At 39.3% G+C, this 17200-nt stretch overlaps 1 protein-coding gene across 1 annotated transcript in view; it reads left to right on the top strand.

The window, feature by feature from the left end:
• Positions 1 to 3253: 3253 nt before the first annotated feature.
• Positions 3254 to 17200, top strand: part of NDUFS4 (NADH:ubiquinone oxidoreductase subunit S4) — a 47795-nt gene continuing 33848 nt past the window's right edge. The window contains exon 1 of the mRNA XM_041470843.1: positions 3254 to 3405. Coding sequence (XP_041326777.1) covers positions 3320 to 3405 — 86 coding nt within the window. The 5' untranslated portion in view covers positions 3254 to 3319. The remainder of the gene's footprint in view (positions 3406 to 17200) is intronic.

Below are 17200 nucleotides of genomic sequence, written 5' to 3'. Positions count from 1 at the left end.
TCTACTTATAAACCTGGGCTAGTAGTGGGAGACAGAAAAATTCATGCCTCTCCCTTTCTCAGGGACCAGACTGCAAGAGACTCTTGGTGCATATTAATTTCACGGTAAACTGTGTGCTTGGAATTGCCACAAATGCTGTTTGTGGACAGCTATGGTTATTTGTTTTGAAATAGTCTCTCACAATTTTGTGACTACTATACAAAAATACTTAATCAACAAATGCAATGGTTACATTTAAATTAGTAAATAAACAGTCTAAGGATCCTTTTGTACCCCTGATGTGGCTCAGCTTACATGGCACAGCTCACATCCGTGGAGCTAAACTCTTTCTCCTCTTCTCCCCTACTCAAAAACAAAAACAACCCAAAACCCAGAAAGGCCTCATCCACACGGCTTATTAGTAACAGTCCCAGGCCCATGCTCATTCCCAGACTGTGCTCAGACATTGTTTGGGATGGTGCTAATTAGTCAGGGTCAAAACGGTTCCAGGGGCTGTGCAAGCAATTAGCAGCACGTTCACTTGCACCACATGCTCAAGCCCATCAGTCCTGATCTAACACAGGACCATCCTGTCCCTGCAGCTGCCAAAAGCAGCTCCTGAATTTGGCACCCTCCTTTGGTAGATTCAGTTAATAACGTGGCAACTTAAAATTCCAGCTGCATGTGCTACCTCTGTCCTTTCCCCACCCAGGGAGGGCAGGAGAACTGGGTTACATGAAGCACAGGAGCCTTCACATGCTGCCCAAACCAGTGGCTTCCTCTCTTGCAAGAAGAGAGGACACAAAGCTGGATCTGCCCAAAAGATCTTCAGCTCAGTTATGATAATCTGTCAGCTGACAGACAGACAATTTACCTCAGCTCACAATGGAGCCCTCAAAGGCAACTGGCTTCACCAAACCACTGGTACCTTTGAATGGCCATGAAATCTTCCCCAGCTTACATAAATGACAGAACACTCCTCCTGGCTGAAGCACCATAAAAGAGAAAAATTTGGATTAGATGAAGTAAATCTGAGTTGGTGTGAATGCTGTCATCATTCAAGCACTGGACAAAGACTCTGGAAGTGAGAAAAACTAATACATTTTGTGAGATGCAGATATTCTTGCTATGTCTTCTCTGCAGATAACTGAAGCTTTCATGTGAGAGACATGCATTATTAGGTTGATAACTAGTACAGCTGTGAAAAAAGTATCTCAAATAAATGTGGGAAGCAGTTTTTCAAGTCTTTCCCTCAAACTCACTGGACAAAAACTGCTAGGTTCAAAAGTTTGGGGTTTTCCCACCTGTATTAAACAAAAGACACCACTACCCCATACAAACTGTTCCAATTCATCATTACTACAAAAATGATTCCTGTTATCTATCTTACTACATCTGACTTTGAGCATACTCGCTAACAATTGAAAAATTAATTTTAAATACTCACATCTCTAAACCCACCAAATTTATAAATTGCTGCTGTTACTGTGTCTCTCTATTGTGCTGCCCAGACAGGTTTTTCACTTTTCTCCTTTTTCGGCACCATTGTTTCTGTTTTGAAAGGGAAAAACAGCATACACTTTCCTTTCCCCATAAATCAGAAATATTTGATGGGAAGAAAGAATAGAAAATTACATATTTTACAGTGGAAAGTTTGGATGACTTGCAACTGCCTAATACAAAGAATATGAAATAATGGCTCTAGGTCTGACATTTCATTAGGACTATATAGTGTATGGGTGTTGCTTCGAAAATTAATGTTCTGTTGATTTGATACTACAGAAGACATTTGCTGAAAGTTTGTTTAGTTTTTCATAGAACTGTTTTTCTTCCTTCATTTAGGGCAAGAAAATGTTGAATTTACTCGCTTGTGAAGAATTTTTGTATCTGACCCTGTCAAACTCTGCTGTCAAAATCAAGCACAAGGCTTTCTTCTCCTGGAGAAAAGCAGAAACAATTAGTCAAAATAAACATCCCCTCCTGGACAAATTTATTAGCTTTTTTTTTTTTTTTAATCTTCTAAATATTTTCTCTTTTTTAAAGTAAAATTAATGCTGAAACTTAAGATTTTTTTTTTAACGTCATCAGATTTTTCATATAAAAGTAGTTAAGAGCAATTTCAAGAATACCATCTATTTTCACCATCAGAACCAGAAGCTATTCAGTTCTTCACAATGTTGCAGATCCTCCTCTAACACTGCTTTTGCACCATGTGTTTTTGGAAACTTTATGTCATTTGAGCTTTTGGCACCAAACAGAATCATACTTGACTTCTGATTTATAGCAATCTGTCTTCTTCAGCCGCGTACACAGAACCCTAATTATTGTAGGGCCTGAGTACTGTTATTTATTTCCAGTTTACAGTTAATGTATTATAAATACGTCTCCACTTCAAGAAACTAGCGGTCATGTCAGTCTTCCTTGCTTTAATATAGGAGGTAAGGCTGGAATTGGTTTAAAATAGAACAGAACTCCTGAAAGTGCCACAGTATGTTAGAAGCTTCCTTATCTCAGTGAGCTAAGAATGTGAATCCATTTCAGACAGCAAAACTAAGAAGTATGCTTTTAGCAGGTGCAAGAAGATGAACCAACACTTTCATGTCTTTTTAGAGTGCACCACCTTGTCTGCGAAATATAATAGGAAAGAATGGGGCCAAAAATACCTGTCCCCACAGCTTATGTGCCCAGGACAGAGGTCTCCAGGCACAGGGGGACCAGCCAGCCCAGACACCTGCCCTCCACGGGGCTTGTCGCCTGCCATCAAGTCACAAAATCAGCAAGTTTAGGGTTGAAACAGTTCTTAAAGATCATCTAGACACAATGTCCCTGCCATGGGGCAGGGACACATCTCTGGTTCCAGGTTTCTGAAGTCTATATGCAACCTGGCTTTGAACACTGCAAAGATGAGGGAATCCACAATCTCCCCGGGCAACCTGTTCCAGTGTCTCACCACCTTCACAGTAAAGAATTTCATTCTAATAGCTAACCTAAATTTCCCCTCTTTCAGCTAGTGCCCATAAACAAGATGGTGTCACAACCAACGCTGCCAGGGAAAGTTTCTAGGCCAAACATGTAGCTGGGGAAAAGGAACGTCTGCATCCCAAACACGTGAAGGTGTCCTCCACAGAGCTCCGGACATCAGCTCTGCCTTCCCTCCACGCCAGCAGTGCCTTTCTCTCCTGCCTCTGCCGAGCCCTCTCCTCGCCGCTCCCTATCCCAGTCCCTTTCCCCGCCCGCCCTTCCCACCGCCTCTTTCCGCCCTCTCCTTCGCGTTTCCTGTCCGAGCGGAGGAGGTTTGGCCCTGCGGTGCCGCCGTCTCCCAACGGCTGCGTTGAGCATCATGGCGGCGTCTCTCTCAATGTCAGCGGCGCTGAGGGGCCTCCTCGCCAGGCGCGGTGCGGCCGCGGTCCGCCCGCCGCCGCCCAGGTAACGGCACCGCGGGCTCCCCGCCGGCCGCCCGGGGGGCACCGCCGCACTCCGGCGCCCGCGGGGGCCCGAGGAGGCCGCCCCGGGAGCTGGGTCGGGGGGGCCGCGTAGGCCCCGACGCGGGTGGGGGGCGGCCAGACTGGCAGCAGGCGCCGGGCCGAGGCTTCCTCCGTGTGAGTCCGTGTGTGTCTTTGCCCGTCCCCGTGTGTCCGTGCGTGTCTTTGCCTGTTCCGGTCTGTCGGTGCGTGTCCTTGCCCGTCCTTGCTGCCTGCCTCGCGGTGACCGCCCGCCCGATGTCCTTGCGGTGCCCGGAGGTCGGGTTCTGGTCATCACGGCCTCGCTGCCGGGGAGCGTAACTTCGCCAGCAGTCTTCCCAGAGATTTGCACTCCACTACATCCTTTTCTGTCTTGTTGCCTTTCCTCTCCATCCGTTCTTCAAAACACGTTGCCTTTTTCAGAGGATGAATATCTGGTTTTTCGCTGATTTCGTAAAAATAATATTGGAAATGGCTTTGTAATCTTAGGTAGTACTTTGTTATTTGTTTCTTTAATGCAGAGATCTGTGTTAGAAGTACGTGACCCATCCACGAGTTGAAGATGCTTGCCTGTTGTTACTTTTGTGCATCCCACAGGCCCAAGGCTTGTGTAAGACCCGAGTCCAGTCAGAACAAATAATGTAGCTACATTATTTAGTCCATGTCCGTGTGTTTAGTTGTCATTTGGAGGGTTTGCTTTTTGTGCTCTTTAAGTCTTTAGATATTAACAGATACAGGTTAGTTCTGGTAATTTTTTTTAATATGTGGGGGTTTTAAAATATGTGCATATATGTGTGTGTGCATATACAAATACACAGAGAAAACTATGTATACACACAGCGAAAGAACTGTAGCTCTACTATTTTTGTGCATTTTTATAATCTGATTGTCCCATTGGCTACTGCTGCCTTCTCCCTCCTAAAATGGTATCTGTTTTATGGCGTTGAAGGTTGTCAGTCTCCTAAAAATGCTTTGAAGTCTGTTGATATGAATTTAGGAGTTCCTCTACACTAATCCAGAAACTGACTGTTCATGTTCAGGTGTTTCTTTTTGCCCTTCTATTCCTCTGGTGTTGACAGAACTGTTGCCTGTACCATGTCGTAAATTGCATCAGTCAAGTGATTCAGGCTAAAAATAAATTTGTTTGTTTTAAAGTCTTACCATTCTACATTTCAAGTAATTATTTCAGAAAAAAAAATAGTAGGGTGTAGCAGGTCTGGGTATGCGAAGCATGGAAATACGAGGTAGGTACACTTCAGTTGGTATTTCTTCTTTGAAACAATGTGTTAGATTCCTTGCTTGCCAGAGAGTGAGGAAAAATTAGTGTCCCATAAGAGGGGACGGTAAGAGGGATGTTGAGGACATTGGCCTGAGTGGGACTGAAACTTATGCTTCACATTCTGTAGGACAGTGACCTGATCATAGGTCACCAGGTTTCTTGGAGAAGAGGGAGAGCATTATGAGTTTCTCTTAAAGTTTTGTACACAGCTGTGTAATCCTTGTTGTTAGAACAAGAAATTTTTCATGGAATAAGGAAAAGATGCTTCAGAATAAGATGGTTTTGGCAGTATGAGGAAATGCATAGGACTGTAATTTATTGCCTAAGTTTTGCAAAGTAGTTATTTCCTGGCTAGGTAGGCACTGAAACTTAAATCTTTTCTCAATTACTGTTTTATATATTAAAAAAAACAAACTTTATATGAAAAATATTTATATGAAATTTTATTCTTAACTAGCCTGTGTAGTCTCCCTCCTTGGGAGTGAGAATCAACATACATAATTACAGAAAAGGATTTAGGGTTCTATTTAAATTCAAAATGTCTTCCTAAAGGTCATAGTGAGGTGATAAATCAGATGGAAGTAGACAGGAGAAAGTGTATCTCTTACTTTTTTACTTTGTATTGCTTCTTGTATGCAACTGTTTGTTTTCCTTTGCTACATACTGTATAATCTTTCCTGCAGAGCATGTAATCTTTTGTATTTAATCAGAAACCTAGATAAATTTTAATATACAGATACATGCCTCAAAATTTGACAGTGTAAAAGTTCCATTTTTAGCTTTAGTGTCTCACATCTCCTGACCTCACAGAACTGAACATTTACCAAAGACCACTTAAGCTTGTTTTGCAGTTGAAGTGATCAGCAACTATGCAAAAGACTACTTCTTTGAGAAGCCAGTAGTTTGCTGCATATCTTGCAATTGGATATATAAATCCTGCAATGCTGGTTTTGTTTCAGAAAAGTGTTTTGACAGATGCACTTTGGTACAAGTAGTCTCTTTGTTTTGAAGTATTTTTCTGTCTAATTTATTAGTGGAGTAATCTCTGTAATTGTCGAACTGTAGAAAGAATGTGTTATAACCAGTATTCTAGATGTGTTGTCTTTAAGTGAATACAGGTGTTACTAACAATAAAAATTATTGGTCTTCTTAGGAGATAACCAAAGAAGATTCTGGAACTGTCAACTGTGAGGGCATTTGAATGACTCTTATATCACTCCAGCCCTACACTTTTGTTTACTTAGATTCAGAGTAAAGTTTGGCTATTTAGTAAAACTTAAAGCAAGTTTCACGTTACTTGATTAAATTGGGTTGTGAGAGTAATATAGCTTATTGTTTGGACTGTAGGATTAAATTTTAAGTATACAAGATGTAGTTTTATTTACAGTGCATTTTTATGTAGATTTTTGTGTGTCAAGCTTCTTACAGTGCTCCAGTTTTCAGAAGTTCAATTAAATAATAATGTGATCACTTTCCAAGAGTTACAAGAGAGATTCTGTTCTGATTTCTGTTGGTGATACTTGGTTCTTAGAAATTTTATGATATCGTCTTGCACAAATACTGCTTTTATTGGGACGTATTTAGGCACTTTAACATACACATGCCCAAGCTGCCCAAGGATTCTAAACTGGTACTGTTTTTTTCCACAATATGGACATAAGTGTTCAGTCTGAAATTAAGAGAGCATGCAGCAACATTCCTCATATCTTTATGAAATCCCAAGTGCTTGTTTTCAATCACTTAAGTGAGTCCCTCATTATTTTAGCCTAATAGCTATCAGCAGATATTTGAGCTGATTGAGAAAGTGAAAATGTCTCCTTTGCTTAAATCATATTTTGAAGCTTTCATACTGTAAGATCTGTGAAGTTTTCAGGAGGTTTGAAATTATGTTGCACATGCTCTCACTAGTTTGAACTAAAAGATTGCAGTGTTTCCTTCCATTAGAAATATGGACAGTTGAAGCTGGAAGAGAAAACTTTGAACAAATTCCTGCCGAACCAGGAATCGTATATTTGTTTCCAAGCCACTTTAGCGTGTTTCTGAGAAACCCTTTCTGTCACAATATATTGGAGTCAGAATTAATTTCTGTTGCTGTAGCAGAATGTTTTGTGTGTAGGTGTAGTATAGCCACATGCTCTCTACATTTCATGATAATGAATTTTTCATGTCACTTTATAGTGGTTTTTCAAAATGTGTTACCTTCCTCTTGTAATGCTGTTATAAAGATTCTGAGTATGACAGGAAATGTTTTGATGGTTCATCATTGTTAGGACACAGTAGGAATTGCAAGGCAAGTCAATTTTATTAGTCACTTTTGCATAAATACATACCAACCCCTGGATGTTTGAGAAGCTACTGAGAAGGAGATGGAGCATGGTGCTCAGGCAAGGGGGGGCAGGTAGGCTGTGCACCTTCAGCACATCCCCTGGATGAAAGCTGCGTGCATCATGTCCTCCTCTCCTGCTGATCCCAGAACGACCTCAGGAGTGGCCAGTTTCAGCATCATCCTACGCAGGGCCAACACATGAGACGAGGCCATAACGGCCCATGATCACACCTCCATGCCAACAACCAACGGTTTTATTGTGTGCTATTCCCCTTTCACAGGATGAATCCCACCAGGTGACTGATATAATTTCATTACTGAAGGTTAGTCTTACCAGCTAACCATGATGTCTTTTACATTATCCTGTTCACCTGTACATCAGCAGACTAAATACGGCGGGCCTTAGACCTATCTTCTGTCCCTGCCACAATCATAAATGGATATCTGAGATTATGAAAGTAAAGAATTATGAACACTTGTATAGTACGAAGCCTGTTATTCAATAATTTGTCAAAAAATTGAGGAAATCTGGGATGCCATTTACATCTCAGTTTTCAGATACTGTCTTTATAAGCAGGCTTCCCCCTCAGGAAAATGAGGGAGAAGCCATTTTTTTTTGGCAAAATAAAGGACTTCTAAAACAGAAAAAAACTCCTCTCTTAATTTTTTATCCTGTCCTTTCATGAAAAATAGAGAAAATGCTTACTAACTTTAAAAAATAATTCTGCAAGATAATAGCTCACTCTTTTGTGTTAGTGTTTGGTTGGGTTTGGTTTTTCTTCTTTCATGAAATAATACTGATGTTTTTGTTGCATGTCAATACCAAAACATGTGTTAAAATACGACTTAGTAGACTTTGCGGAGCTAGGTCTGGGTAGAGCAGAGAGCTGTTTAAAGATGTACAAAGCCATGACTGAATCTGGCTAATAGAAACACTGTTTCGCCAGTGTTAGTTCTAGCCAGTGTGAGATTTTTGTCAAGTCTGGAATAGGTAGCATGTTGTAGAAGTTGTATTATTTATTATTTCATCCATCTGTAATACATGTCTGCTGCTTCCTTTATACCACACAATATATAAAAGTGCGTGTGGTGTTGTCAGACCCAGACACATCAGAAGCTTTGGTTTTCATTAATAGAAAACATAGTTCTGTATCATTTATCTTTGTTAAAATTATTTCCAGTGACTGATATAATCTGCATAGAGAACCTGGCATAAAATTTAAATACCAGGAGAAAAAGGAGTCTTTTTGCCTTAGCTGTATGAGAGATGTTTATAGATAGTTTCATTTTGGTTATTCACCAGGAAAAAAAAAAGTGTATTTGGCTTTTAAAATACATATTTGTCTGGAGTTTTACCATTTTATCTTAAGTATGTATTTTGGTTGTAATGTGTATCAGAGCAAGTACAGTGAGTCACAGTATCTTACAACATAATAGCACTGGAGTAAACTGAAATCTGGAATAAAATTCCAGCAGGTTTTTTTTTTGCTTGTGAGATTATGATGACATGGAGCATTGGAGAAGACTCGAGGTGAAATACATGGAGAAACAAATGACCACAGACAAGGGGAGAAAAAGATAAAATCCACTACAGTTCATACACTTAATCAGTATGAGTTTAAAAACAAAACTCCAGGTATTGGTGAGTGTTTTGGTCTTGCAGACACCCTGAAGCTGTAGGAGTAGGAGTAGGGAGTAGGTATGGGAGTAGTTTGGGAGTAGGTGTTTACTGTATCTGAAGTGCATAATTTCTTTAAAAACAATTCCTTTTGACTCTTGTCCACACTGTTCAAATAATGATTGTGTGGTTAGCAGAGGGTCTAGGAGCTGAGTCTTACCTGTTCACTATGACTGAAAGCAATATTAGTGGTTATTTGTTATAGTCACAAGTCCTTTGATGACGGCTTGTGTCTGGCTCTTGTGAAGGACAGCCCTCTTTCCACAACAGTTTTGCCTGCTTTGAGGGAGAGAAGGGGAAATTTCTGATAAGTAGGATGACTTCAGCCTCTTTGCAGTATTTTATGTAGTATCTCAAAGCTGCTAATCCATAGTTGCTAATCCAATAGCTGCTAATCTACTTGAGTAGTTGCAACAGGATAATTTACTCATGTGTGTTGTGTTCGTGGGTATGCACCATTATTAAGATATCAAAATGACTATGGTGAACCAGAATGGTCTTTTAGATTTCCTGTTTTTGCCTTTTCTATTTAGCTTTATTGGTAGTAGCATGTAGGAGTGCTCCTTGTTTCTTCTGGAGTAGAAAGAGTAAGCTTTGAAAAGCGCCCATGGAGTAATGAACATGTTTGATTTAGTGAAGCATGGGAGCAGTAGGATATTGTTGTCAATGTGAACAATTCCATCCCAATGAAAAAGTGAAAAGTACCATGTATTTTGTAGCTTAGTGGTGAGCTCAGATTAATCTCATTTGAGTTCTTAAAGTGTATGGGATTCCTGTAATGTTTGTGAAAGTTTATGTATTTTCAGTATTCTGAAAATAGAGGAGGAAGAGGATGGATAGAATGATGTGCAAGTAAGAGGGGCAGAGAGGAAAAAAAAGTTTGGGCGAGCCAAAGTTAGAGAAAGGGGTAAGGAGGAGATGTGTTGTTCTGGAAATGGCTGTTTTTGTAATGTATTTACGGAGAAGTAAATAGAACAGGCACCATGACAGCAAAATGTTCCTGATAAGACTTCTTAAATTTCTCTTTCTTATTGGTTATATAACTTGGGGTGACTTATTTTAATTACATTCAGTTCCTTCACTTTTGGAATTGGAAACCCAGAGGGCAGGAATAACACTTTTCAGAAAGTAAAGGTTAAACAGAGACAAGCAGGCAGATGTGTAAGGTATATTTTGTTGAAAGCTAACTAGTAAATAAGCAATGTGCTTGCTTCTCCACTAAAACAGTTGAATGCTCTTCTAACCAGTTTTGTGGCAGCTAACCATTGTGGACTCACAACTGTAGCATGCTTACATAAATTCTGGCATACTTTTAAAAAAGCATTGTTACGTGTGATAATAACTTTTTTCAAAAATTTACTGATTTGAGAACCTAATAATCTTCTCTCTAGTTATAAGATTTGAAGTGGAGATAGAATTAAACCCCCAAAAGTGCACCAAAACAAAAAACAAACAAACAATCCCTCAAAAAAGCTTTGGAGGGTAGAGCTGAAATTTGTTGGCAATAGTATCTTAAAACAGAAGGGCATAATGGTTTCCTTAAGGGACTAGACAATTTAAAATAGAATCTAACACTGCATTTGAAAAATGACCCTTGATTTCAAGAAAATCCCTGAGACATTGTTATGGAAGAGACTTTCATGTTGGTATATCCTAATACCAAATATTTGATGTCTCAAAGTTTGAGAAATTTATTTGTAGAACTTGTTGCACTAAGTTGAACCACATTTTTTGTCAAATAAATTAATCAATAGTAAGATTATGAAATACCATATGGATACATAGGGAAAGGGGATAATTATGCCAGCTGTCAATGTACAGTGTTTTAAATCTGTGTTAGTAAAACAATAAAATTTGCTTTATAGATGTAGGTTTAATATAACGTGTTCAACAAATTTAACTTACAGTGGAAAAATACTGCTATTTGGATTTTAAAAATTACTTTGATTTTGTCTTAGTGTAAGTTTGAGTATTTTGACTCAATTGACCTTATTATTGTCTGTCTTAGATGAAATTGTCTGTTTTAAGAGACTGAAATGCTGAGTTTTATAGTTAGCAGTTAACCTACTCACAACTAGTTTTTAAAAAAACCCCAAGTTTAACAAGTCCTATTTTATACTAATAATTTCAGTAAATTTGTATGATCTTTAATAGCTAAATGTTGTCTATGTTTTACCCATGTGTAGATTTTTATTCTTACGATAATACAGTGGATTTTGCTACATTTTAAAAATTCTTTAGTAAGCATTTTACTCTGAGTGTATTAAAAAATATACCTCTGAACTGTCTTAAGATCACATCCTTTTTTTTTTTTTGATAAAAGAAATCTCTAAACTAGCAGGAGGCAAGGTGAACAGTTCACATTACCTTCTTTATAATGTGTTTTCATATTTCCTAGGAAATTAATGGCATTATTTCTGTCTGAGTTTCAAAGGGCAGTTGTTGTCTCCTGGCAGTGTAGTAGTATGTTTAGGTACTACTTACTTAGCTCTTTCTGGCGTAGTAGTTTCTGTCTGAATCTTCCCTTGACCCATAACTGATGTTGAAGAAGTAAAGTAACTTCTGACTCAACAAGAATCTGTAGGCAGCTCCAGAATGTGTGTGGGCAAACAGTTCTTGCAGCTGCCTATTACTGGGGTCTTAACATGAAAGAGTTCATAAACAAGTCCTGTTTCTTTTTTTAAAGTCAGACCTTATGTATTTGATTAAAATATTTTTAGACCTTTTATGAATACTTATTTTATATGTGAACACCTCAGACATTGTCATTTGTGATCAATCTATTGAAGTTATCTTCTGCTAAATGTTAATGAAATAATCCACTAAGTGTTAGTGATGCCATTTATATTGAAGTCCAAACTGAAATTTTGTTGCGGATGATAGCTGTTGAGTTTTTAATCTTTTTTTAATATATTTCAGTAGTTTTAAGGTAGGATTTTTATGGATATTGCATTTTCAGAAGTTACCATGTATCATCTTTCTGCTATATTTTAAATGAAGGGAAAAAGCAGAAAGCTCTTCATGCAGTAGCTTTGACTATTCTGGCATGTATTCAAGGAGTATTTGCATCTGCTGTGTAAGTTATGGGAAGCAAAATTCTGCAAGAATGATATTTTTTCATATAGTGTTTGTGCCTACCAGAGAAAGAAACAAATAATCTGCATGTTGTCTGAACTGAAATTCAAGAGTAAGGTTTGCTTTTAAAGCACCGGTGTTGCCTTAAGGCTTTAGAAAAGCATGAGTAATATCAATACTTGCAGTCTCCTTTTAGAGAGAGAGCTAACAGCTAATTAGATAGTAAGAATATGAAAAGTAAGAAAGAATAGTACTAGTGGAGGAGGAGAGGAGGTTTACAAGCATTGGTGTACAAGTGAACACACAAGTAGGCTAACTGATGCAGGTGTTTTTATTTTCAAAGGTGAGTTCTCAAAAATGCTTCTGTGGCGTGTTTACATTAATAAATAAAGACAGATGGAAATAAAATTAAATCAGATAATTATGGGAAAGCAGAGCATTCAAGCTTTCTTTGAATGTAGACTTCATTTATGTAGCTTGGTAGTTTCATTATATTTCTCTTGAAGCACACAATAATTTGTCCTTCATCAGTTTAAAGAATTGTTGTTCCAAGATTTCAGATGCTGATGCAGTATGCAAAAGAAAGGAAGGGGGTTTTTTCCTAGCTAGTGCCATTGTTGCTTGCACTTGTGTGTAGAATAGGAGTTAAAGTTTTGGTGTTAAAGTTTTTTTTTCAAAACTCCTGAGGGAGACACATAGGTTGCTTACACTGCAGCCAACCATTTGTTTTCATCTCAAGACAGATGTGTATTGTAGAAGGTATTTAATCATGCTGGTACCCACAACTAAAAGCTTGTGTGGTTAGTATCATTTTGAAACAAGATGAGATTTAAAATCAGTTATTACAGAGAGACTACATGAAAGTTAAATCCTTTGCTTTGGTTGCAATATGAGGCTGAAAATGAAGTGCAGATAAATTGCATAGACTGGAAAAAAACAGTATTGTATTTTATTTGATAGGAATTAAGGACACGTAAAGTGTCAAGGAGCATCAAAGGCTGTCTACTCCAGAAGGTAAGGTAAGCTGGAAAGTGAGGGTGACCCCAGCAGGGACAGTGCACTTACTGACCGGGGCAAGAGCCAGAACCAGGGCTGGAGGTGGGTACACCTAATGATGCCACTTACTCAAGGGCTGAAGACCCAGAGCTGAGCTTTTAAATGGAACTCCAGGGCCATAGGCAGGGGATGTTCATGAAGGCCCTGTATGAGGCTGGTCATGGCCATTAAGACCTGGTGCCCTTAGTGTCCTGATGCGTGGTCCGAGAGAGTTTGTCTTCAGACTGTCAGTGTCAGAACACTTGAGAACTCAGACTATATTCTTGCACGTAAGGTGGCACCACTGGTGTGTCTTTGTGTGTAACTCAGTAGTCAAAAATTTATTGAAGTATCATGGAGGTTTTTCTCCTCAGAGCTGTATAAGGACCATGTGGGCTGACAGATCCAGTGGAGTGACTAAGGTGTGTGACATGGAGCGTAGCTAAGGTACGAGATAACTGAGGAATGGCAGCAGTTCAAAGGGGAATTGAGGACAAAAGCTTAGTGTCAGAAAGGAAATTGAAAAGAAAGGTAGCTGAGACAAGGTGAAGATCACTAAGCAAGTGTGAAATTAAATAATGCAAAAAAATATTACCTAAATTATCCCATGCTCATCTAGAGCAACTCCTAAGAGCATACAGTTTTGAAAAGAAACCTGTATGTTATGTTCCATTTGTAAAGCATTTGGCTTTCTCTAACTGGCTTGTACTACAAATGTTAATATATGGCTCTTAAATGCAGTTTGTCGTAGCTGGCCAGCAGCTAAGGCTTATTTGCCAAATAGCTTATTTGACTTTCACGAACCATTATAAACCAAGATGTAGTTTTCCAGTAACACTTTAAAGGATTCCTTTTTGTGTTGTAGTTTACGGTTCAAGTGTTTGAGAACATGAAATAAGGAAGAAGTTGTCTTTTATATATATATATATATATATATATATATACACATAGATATGCATACATATATACATGTATATATACATAGATGCTGATATATATGCTATGTTTTACAGGCCTTAGAATAAGAATTAATTAAGCCAGTAAATGCAGTCAGATTGAAGGGCTAAATCAGTAGGAGTGGATAGGGGTGAAATACAGGACCATGCTGTGCCATAAACCAGTTTGCAAACACAGAGGAATCTTTACTCTGTTTCTCTGTTTGATGTTAACATGATTCAAAGACTCTTTTTCAAAATGCACATAATAAGACAGAGGTGGGATGTGGAACATTAGCTTCATTCCTTGCAGTTTTGAAATGAAACCCTTTGACTTTTGTTGTTCCTTCTATAAAGAGAGCACAGTTTTTAGTTTTGTCAAGTTCTGTGAATGCCTGAATATGTGTGTGTGTGGGGAGTTTGACATTTAGAAGACACAAACAAAGCAAATGTGTCACCTGGGTATTTTATCTTTACACCCTACACAATTTTTCTCTCTTCTTTCTTGACTTTATTAGGGTTTCTAACTAGAGAATGTAAATTTAGTTGATAGTTGATATGTGCAACATTTCTAGTATTATTTGTCTTCCAACTAACTTGCCAGTAAGTTTCTGGTTCTCAGTAGCCTGCTGCTTTCAGATTGTGAACTGAGGTTAATTCCTAAGATTAGGTGTTTGAGTTTGGAGAGTAGTGTGAAATGAAATGCTTTATTAGCAACTGTACTAAGGTGGCAGTAATTCAGAGTTCTTGTGACCTGATGGCAGTTGGACATCTTACAAATTACATATTATATTGCTCTAACTGTAGTATACCTGGTCTCCTTTCATAATGAGTTATTTTATTTCTACCACAAAAATGTTTAAATAATTTTGAGAAATTTGTTCTTAACATGCTAAGCCCCTCACTCAGAAGTGTTTCTAATCTGTGTTTTGTAATCTGTCAGAGACCACTGGTATGTTCTGAGTCATGTCAAGGAGCACTGACATTACTTTTTTTAGAAGTTTAGTTGCAAGTAATGACTCAGTTTGCATCTAAGCACTTCAAGAAATGTTTTGATACCAACCTGGGACTTGCAGAGAGCTGTTTCAGGATGTGCAGCTGTTGCTTGCGAGTGTGCTGACTTGAACCTTCAGGCTAGCTCTGTGGATTTTTGGCTGAACTTTTCCTCAGCTTAAGCTGTTTGCATTGTTCATATTCTTATACTCAAAATCTCGAAAGACACCAGCTCTGCAGGAGTGGCTGAGCTGGCCTGGGCATACTGTCTGCCTCATGTGGAGCCCTCTGAAGGACTGGTCTTTGTTGTGCACCCAGTCATGTCACCTCAGTTAGCTGGCTGCTCAAATGGGCCCTGTTTGAGTCAGGGAAAGTGCAAGCTTTGTACTAGGTCAAAGCTAACCTTCTTTATTATGTCTTGACTGCAAAAATGCTGATTAAGTGAAGAAAACTGGTGGTGGGCAACTCATGTTTTTGCAGAACTGACTTGTGTCCTGAGGAATTAGCTGGGTACAGGAGTGGATATAGTGTTCTGGGCCTGTGGTAGTTCTGGAAGGACCATTTCTTTACATTGTCAGTGGTTCAACTTGCGCGAATATAGTAGGTCAACAGCATTTTCTCACCTGTGGGATAATTAAAGTAGAATCTAAAAGAAGTAAAATTTTATTATTTTCTATGTGATGACATATTCTCTACTTGAAAGTGTAACTTATTTAAAAGAATTATAGAGTATTCTGGGTTGGAAGGGATCCACAAGCATCAGTGAATCCAGCTCCTGGCCCTGAACAGGAGGGGTCACACCACGTGCCCGAGTGCCTTGTCCAAACACCTCTTGAGCTTTGTCACGCTTGGTTCTGTGACCACTTCTGTGGAGAGCCTGTTCCAGTGCCCAGCCACCCTCTGTGTGAGGGACCTTTTCCTGATATCCAGCCTAAACCTCCTCTGATACAGCTTCATGTTGTTCCCTCAAGTGCTGTCACCACAGAGATGAATGCCCTGCCCTCCACGTCGTCTCACAAGGAAGTTGCAGATTGCAGTGCAGTCTCTCTTCCTTCTCCCCCAAGCTGAGCAGACCAAGCTGCTTCTCATGTGGCTTCCCTTCAAGACCCTTCAACACCTCCTTGGCTGTCCTGTGGGCATTCTCCAATAACTTTATGATCTTCTTATATGGGGATGCCCAAAAATGCCCCCAGCCCTCGAGGTGAGGCCGCCCCAGTATAGAGCAGAGCAGGACAATCCCCTCCCTTGCCCGGCTGGCCATGCTGTCCCTGATGCCCCCAGGACACGCTTGGCCCTCCTGGCTGCCAGAGCACTGCTGGCTCATGTTCAGCTTGCCATGGACCAGAACCTCAGGGCCCTTTCCATGGCACTGCTGTCCAACCTCTCATTCCCCAGTCTGTCTGTACATCCACAGCTGCCCCCCCATCCCAGGTGGAGAATCCAGGACTTGCCCATGTTAAATTTCATCTGGTTTGTGATTGTCAGTCCTTCTGATTGTTAAGATCTCTCTGTGCAGCTTCTCTGCCTTCAACAGCTCCTCCCAATTTAGTATAATTGTCAGATTTGCTTAGTATCCCTTCCAGTCCTGCATCCAGGTTGTTAATGAAATGTTGAAAGTCTTAGGGCCTAAGATGAAGTTCTGTGGAACCCACCTAGTGACAGGTCCCCAGTCTAATGCCACCCCATTCATTGTAACCCTTTGTTCCCATCCGTGAGCCATTCTCACCCATGGCATGAAGTGTTTGTCCAGCTGTGAGCTGGACATTTTGTCCAGAAGGATACAATGAGACAGTATTGAAAGCTTTGATGAAATCTGGAAAACTCACATCAGCTGGCTTCTCTTGAGCAACTAGATGTGCTACCTTGTCATAAAAGGAAATTGACAAGCAGAACTGTTCCTTCATGAAGCTGTGCTGGCTGATGGCTGCATTCAGGCGTTTTTCAGTAATTCTCAGAATGGTCTTCTCCAAAACTTTACCAGGCACTGAAGTGAGTCTGGCCTGTAGTTTAATATTTGTAAAGGCAGGTTAGCTCAACATTTAGCTTCAAAGTTCCAAACCACAAGTGAAATGCTTATTTCCATGTTAATTTATATTTATATATAATATATAACCATTTATATAACCATTGCTTCTTTTTGTAAGTTTTGCCTGACAGAAAAGCGTAGTCAGTTCTTGCCCTGTTTTCCAAACACACAACTAGAAAAAATAATTTATTGCATATGAACTTATTAGCAAGTAAAAGCAGTGTCTTTATATTTATATTTCAATTTTTATCATTTCAGCAACTTACTACAGAAAGTTCAGTAGTTTGAATAAATAATACTGCATTCATCCATTTAGAAACATAATTTACTGTTTATAGGCAAAAGACAAAGTATGATCAGCCAGCTTTATCAGAGTGTGAAAATATTATTCATTAATGAGGGTCTTTGTTTTC

This window comes from Pyrgilauda ruficollis, unplaced genomic scaffold (assembly GCF_017590135.1).
Source record: "Pyrgilauda ruficollis isolate IOZ18807 unplaced genomic scaffold, ASM1759013v1 scaffold25, whole genome shotgun sequence".
Taxonomy (NCBI): Eukaryota; Metazoa; Chordata; class Aves; order Passeriformes; family Passeridae; genus Pyrgilauda; species Pyrgilauda ruficollis.
Note: the sequence above shows the minus strand (reverse complement) of the source record. Positions and strands in the feature narration are given on the sequence as shown.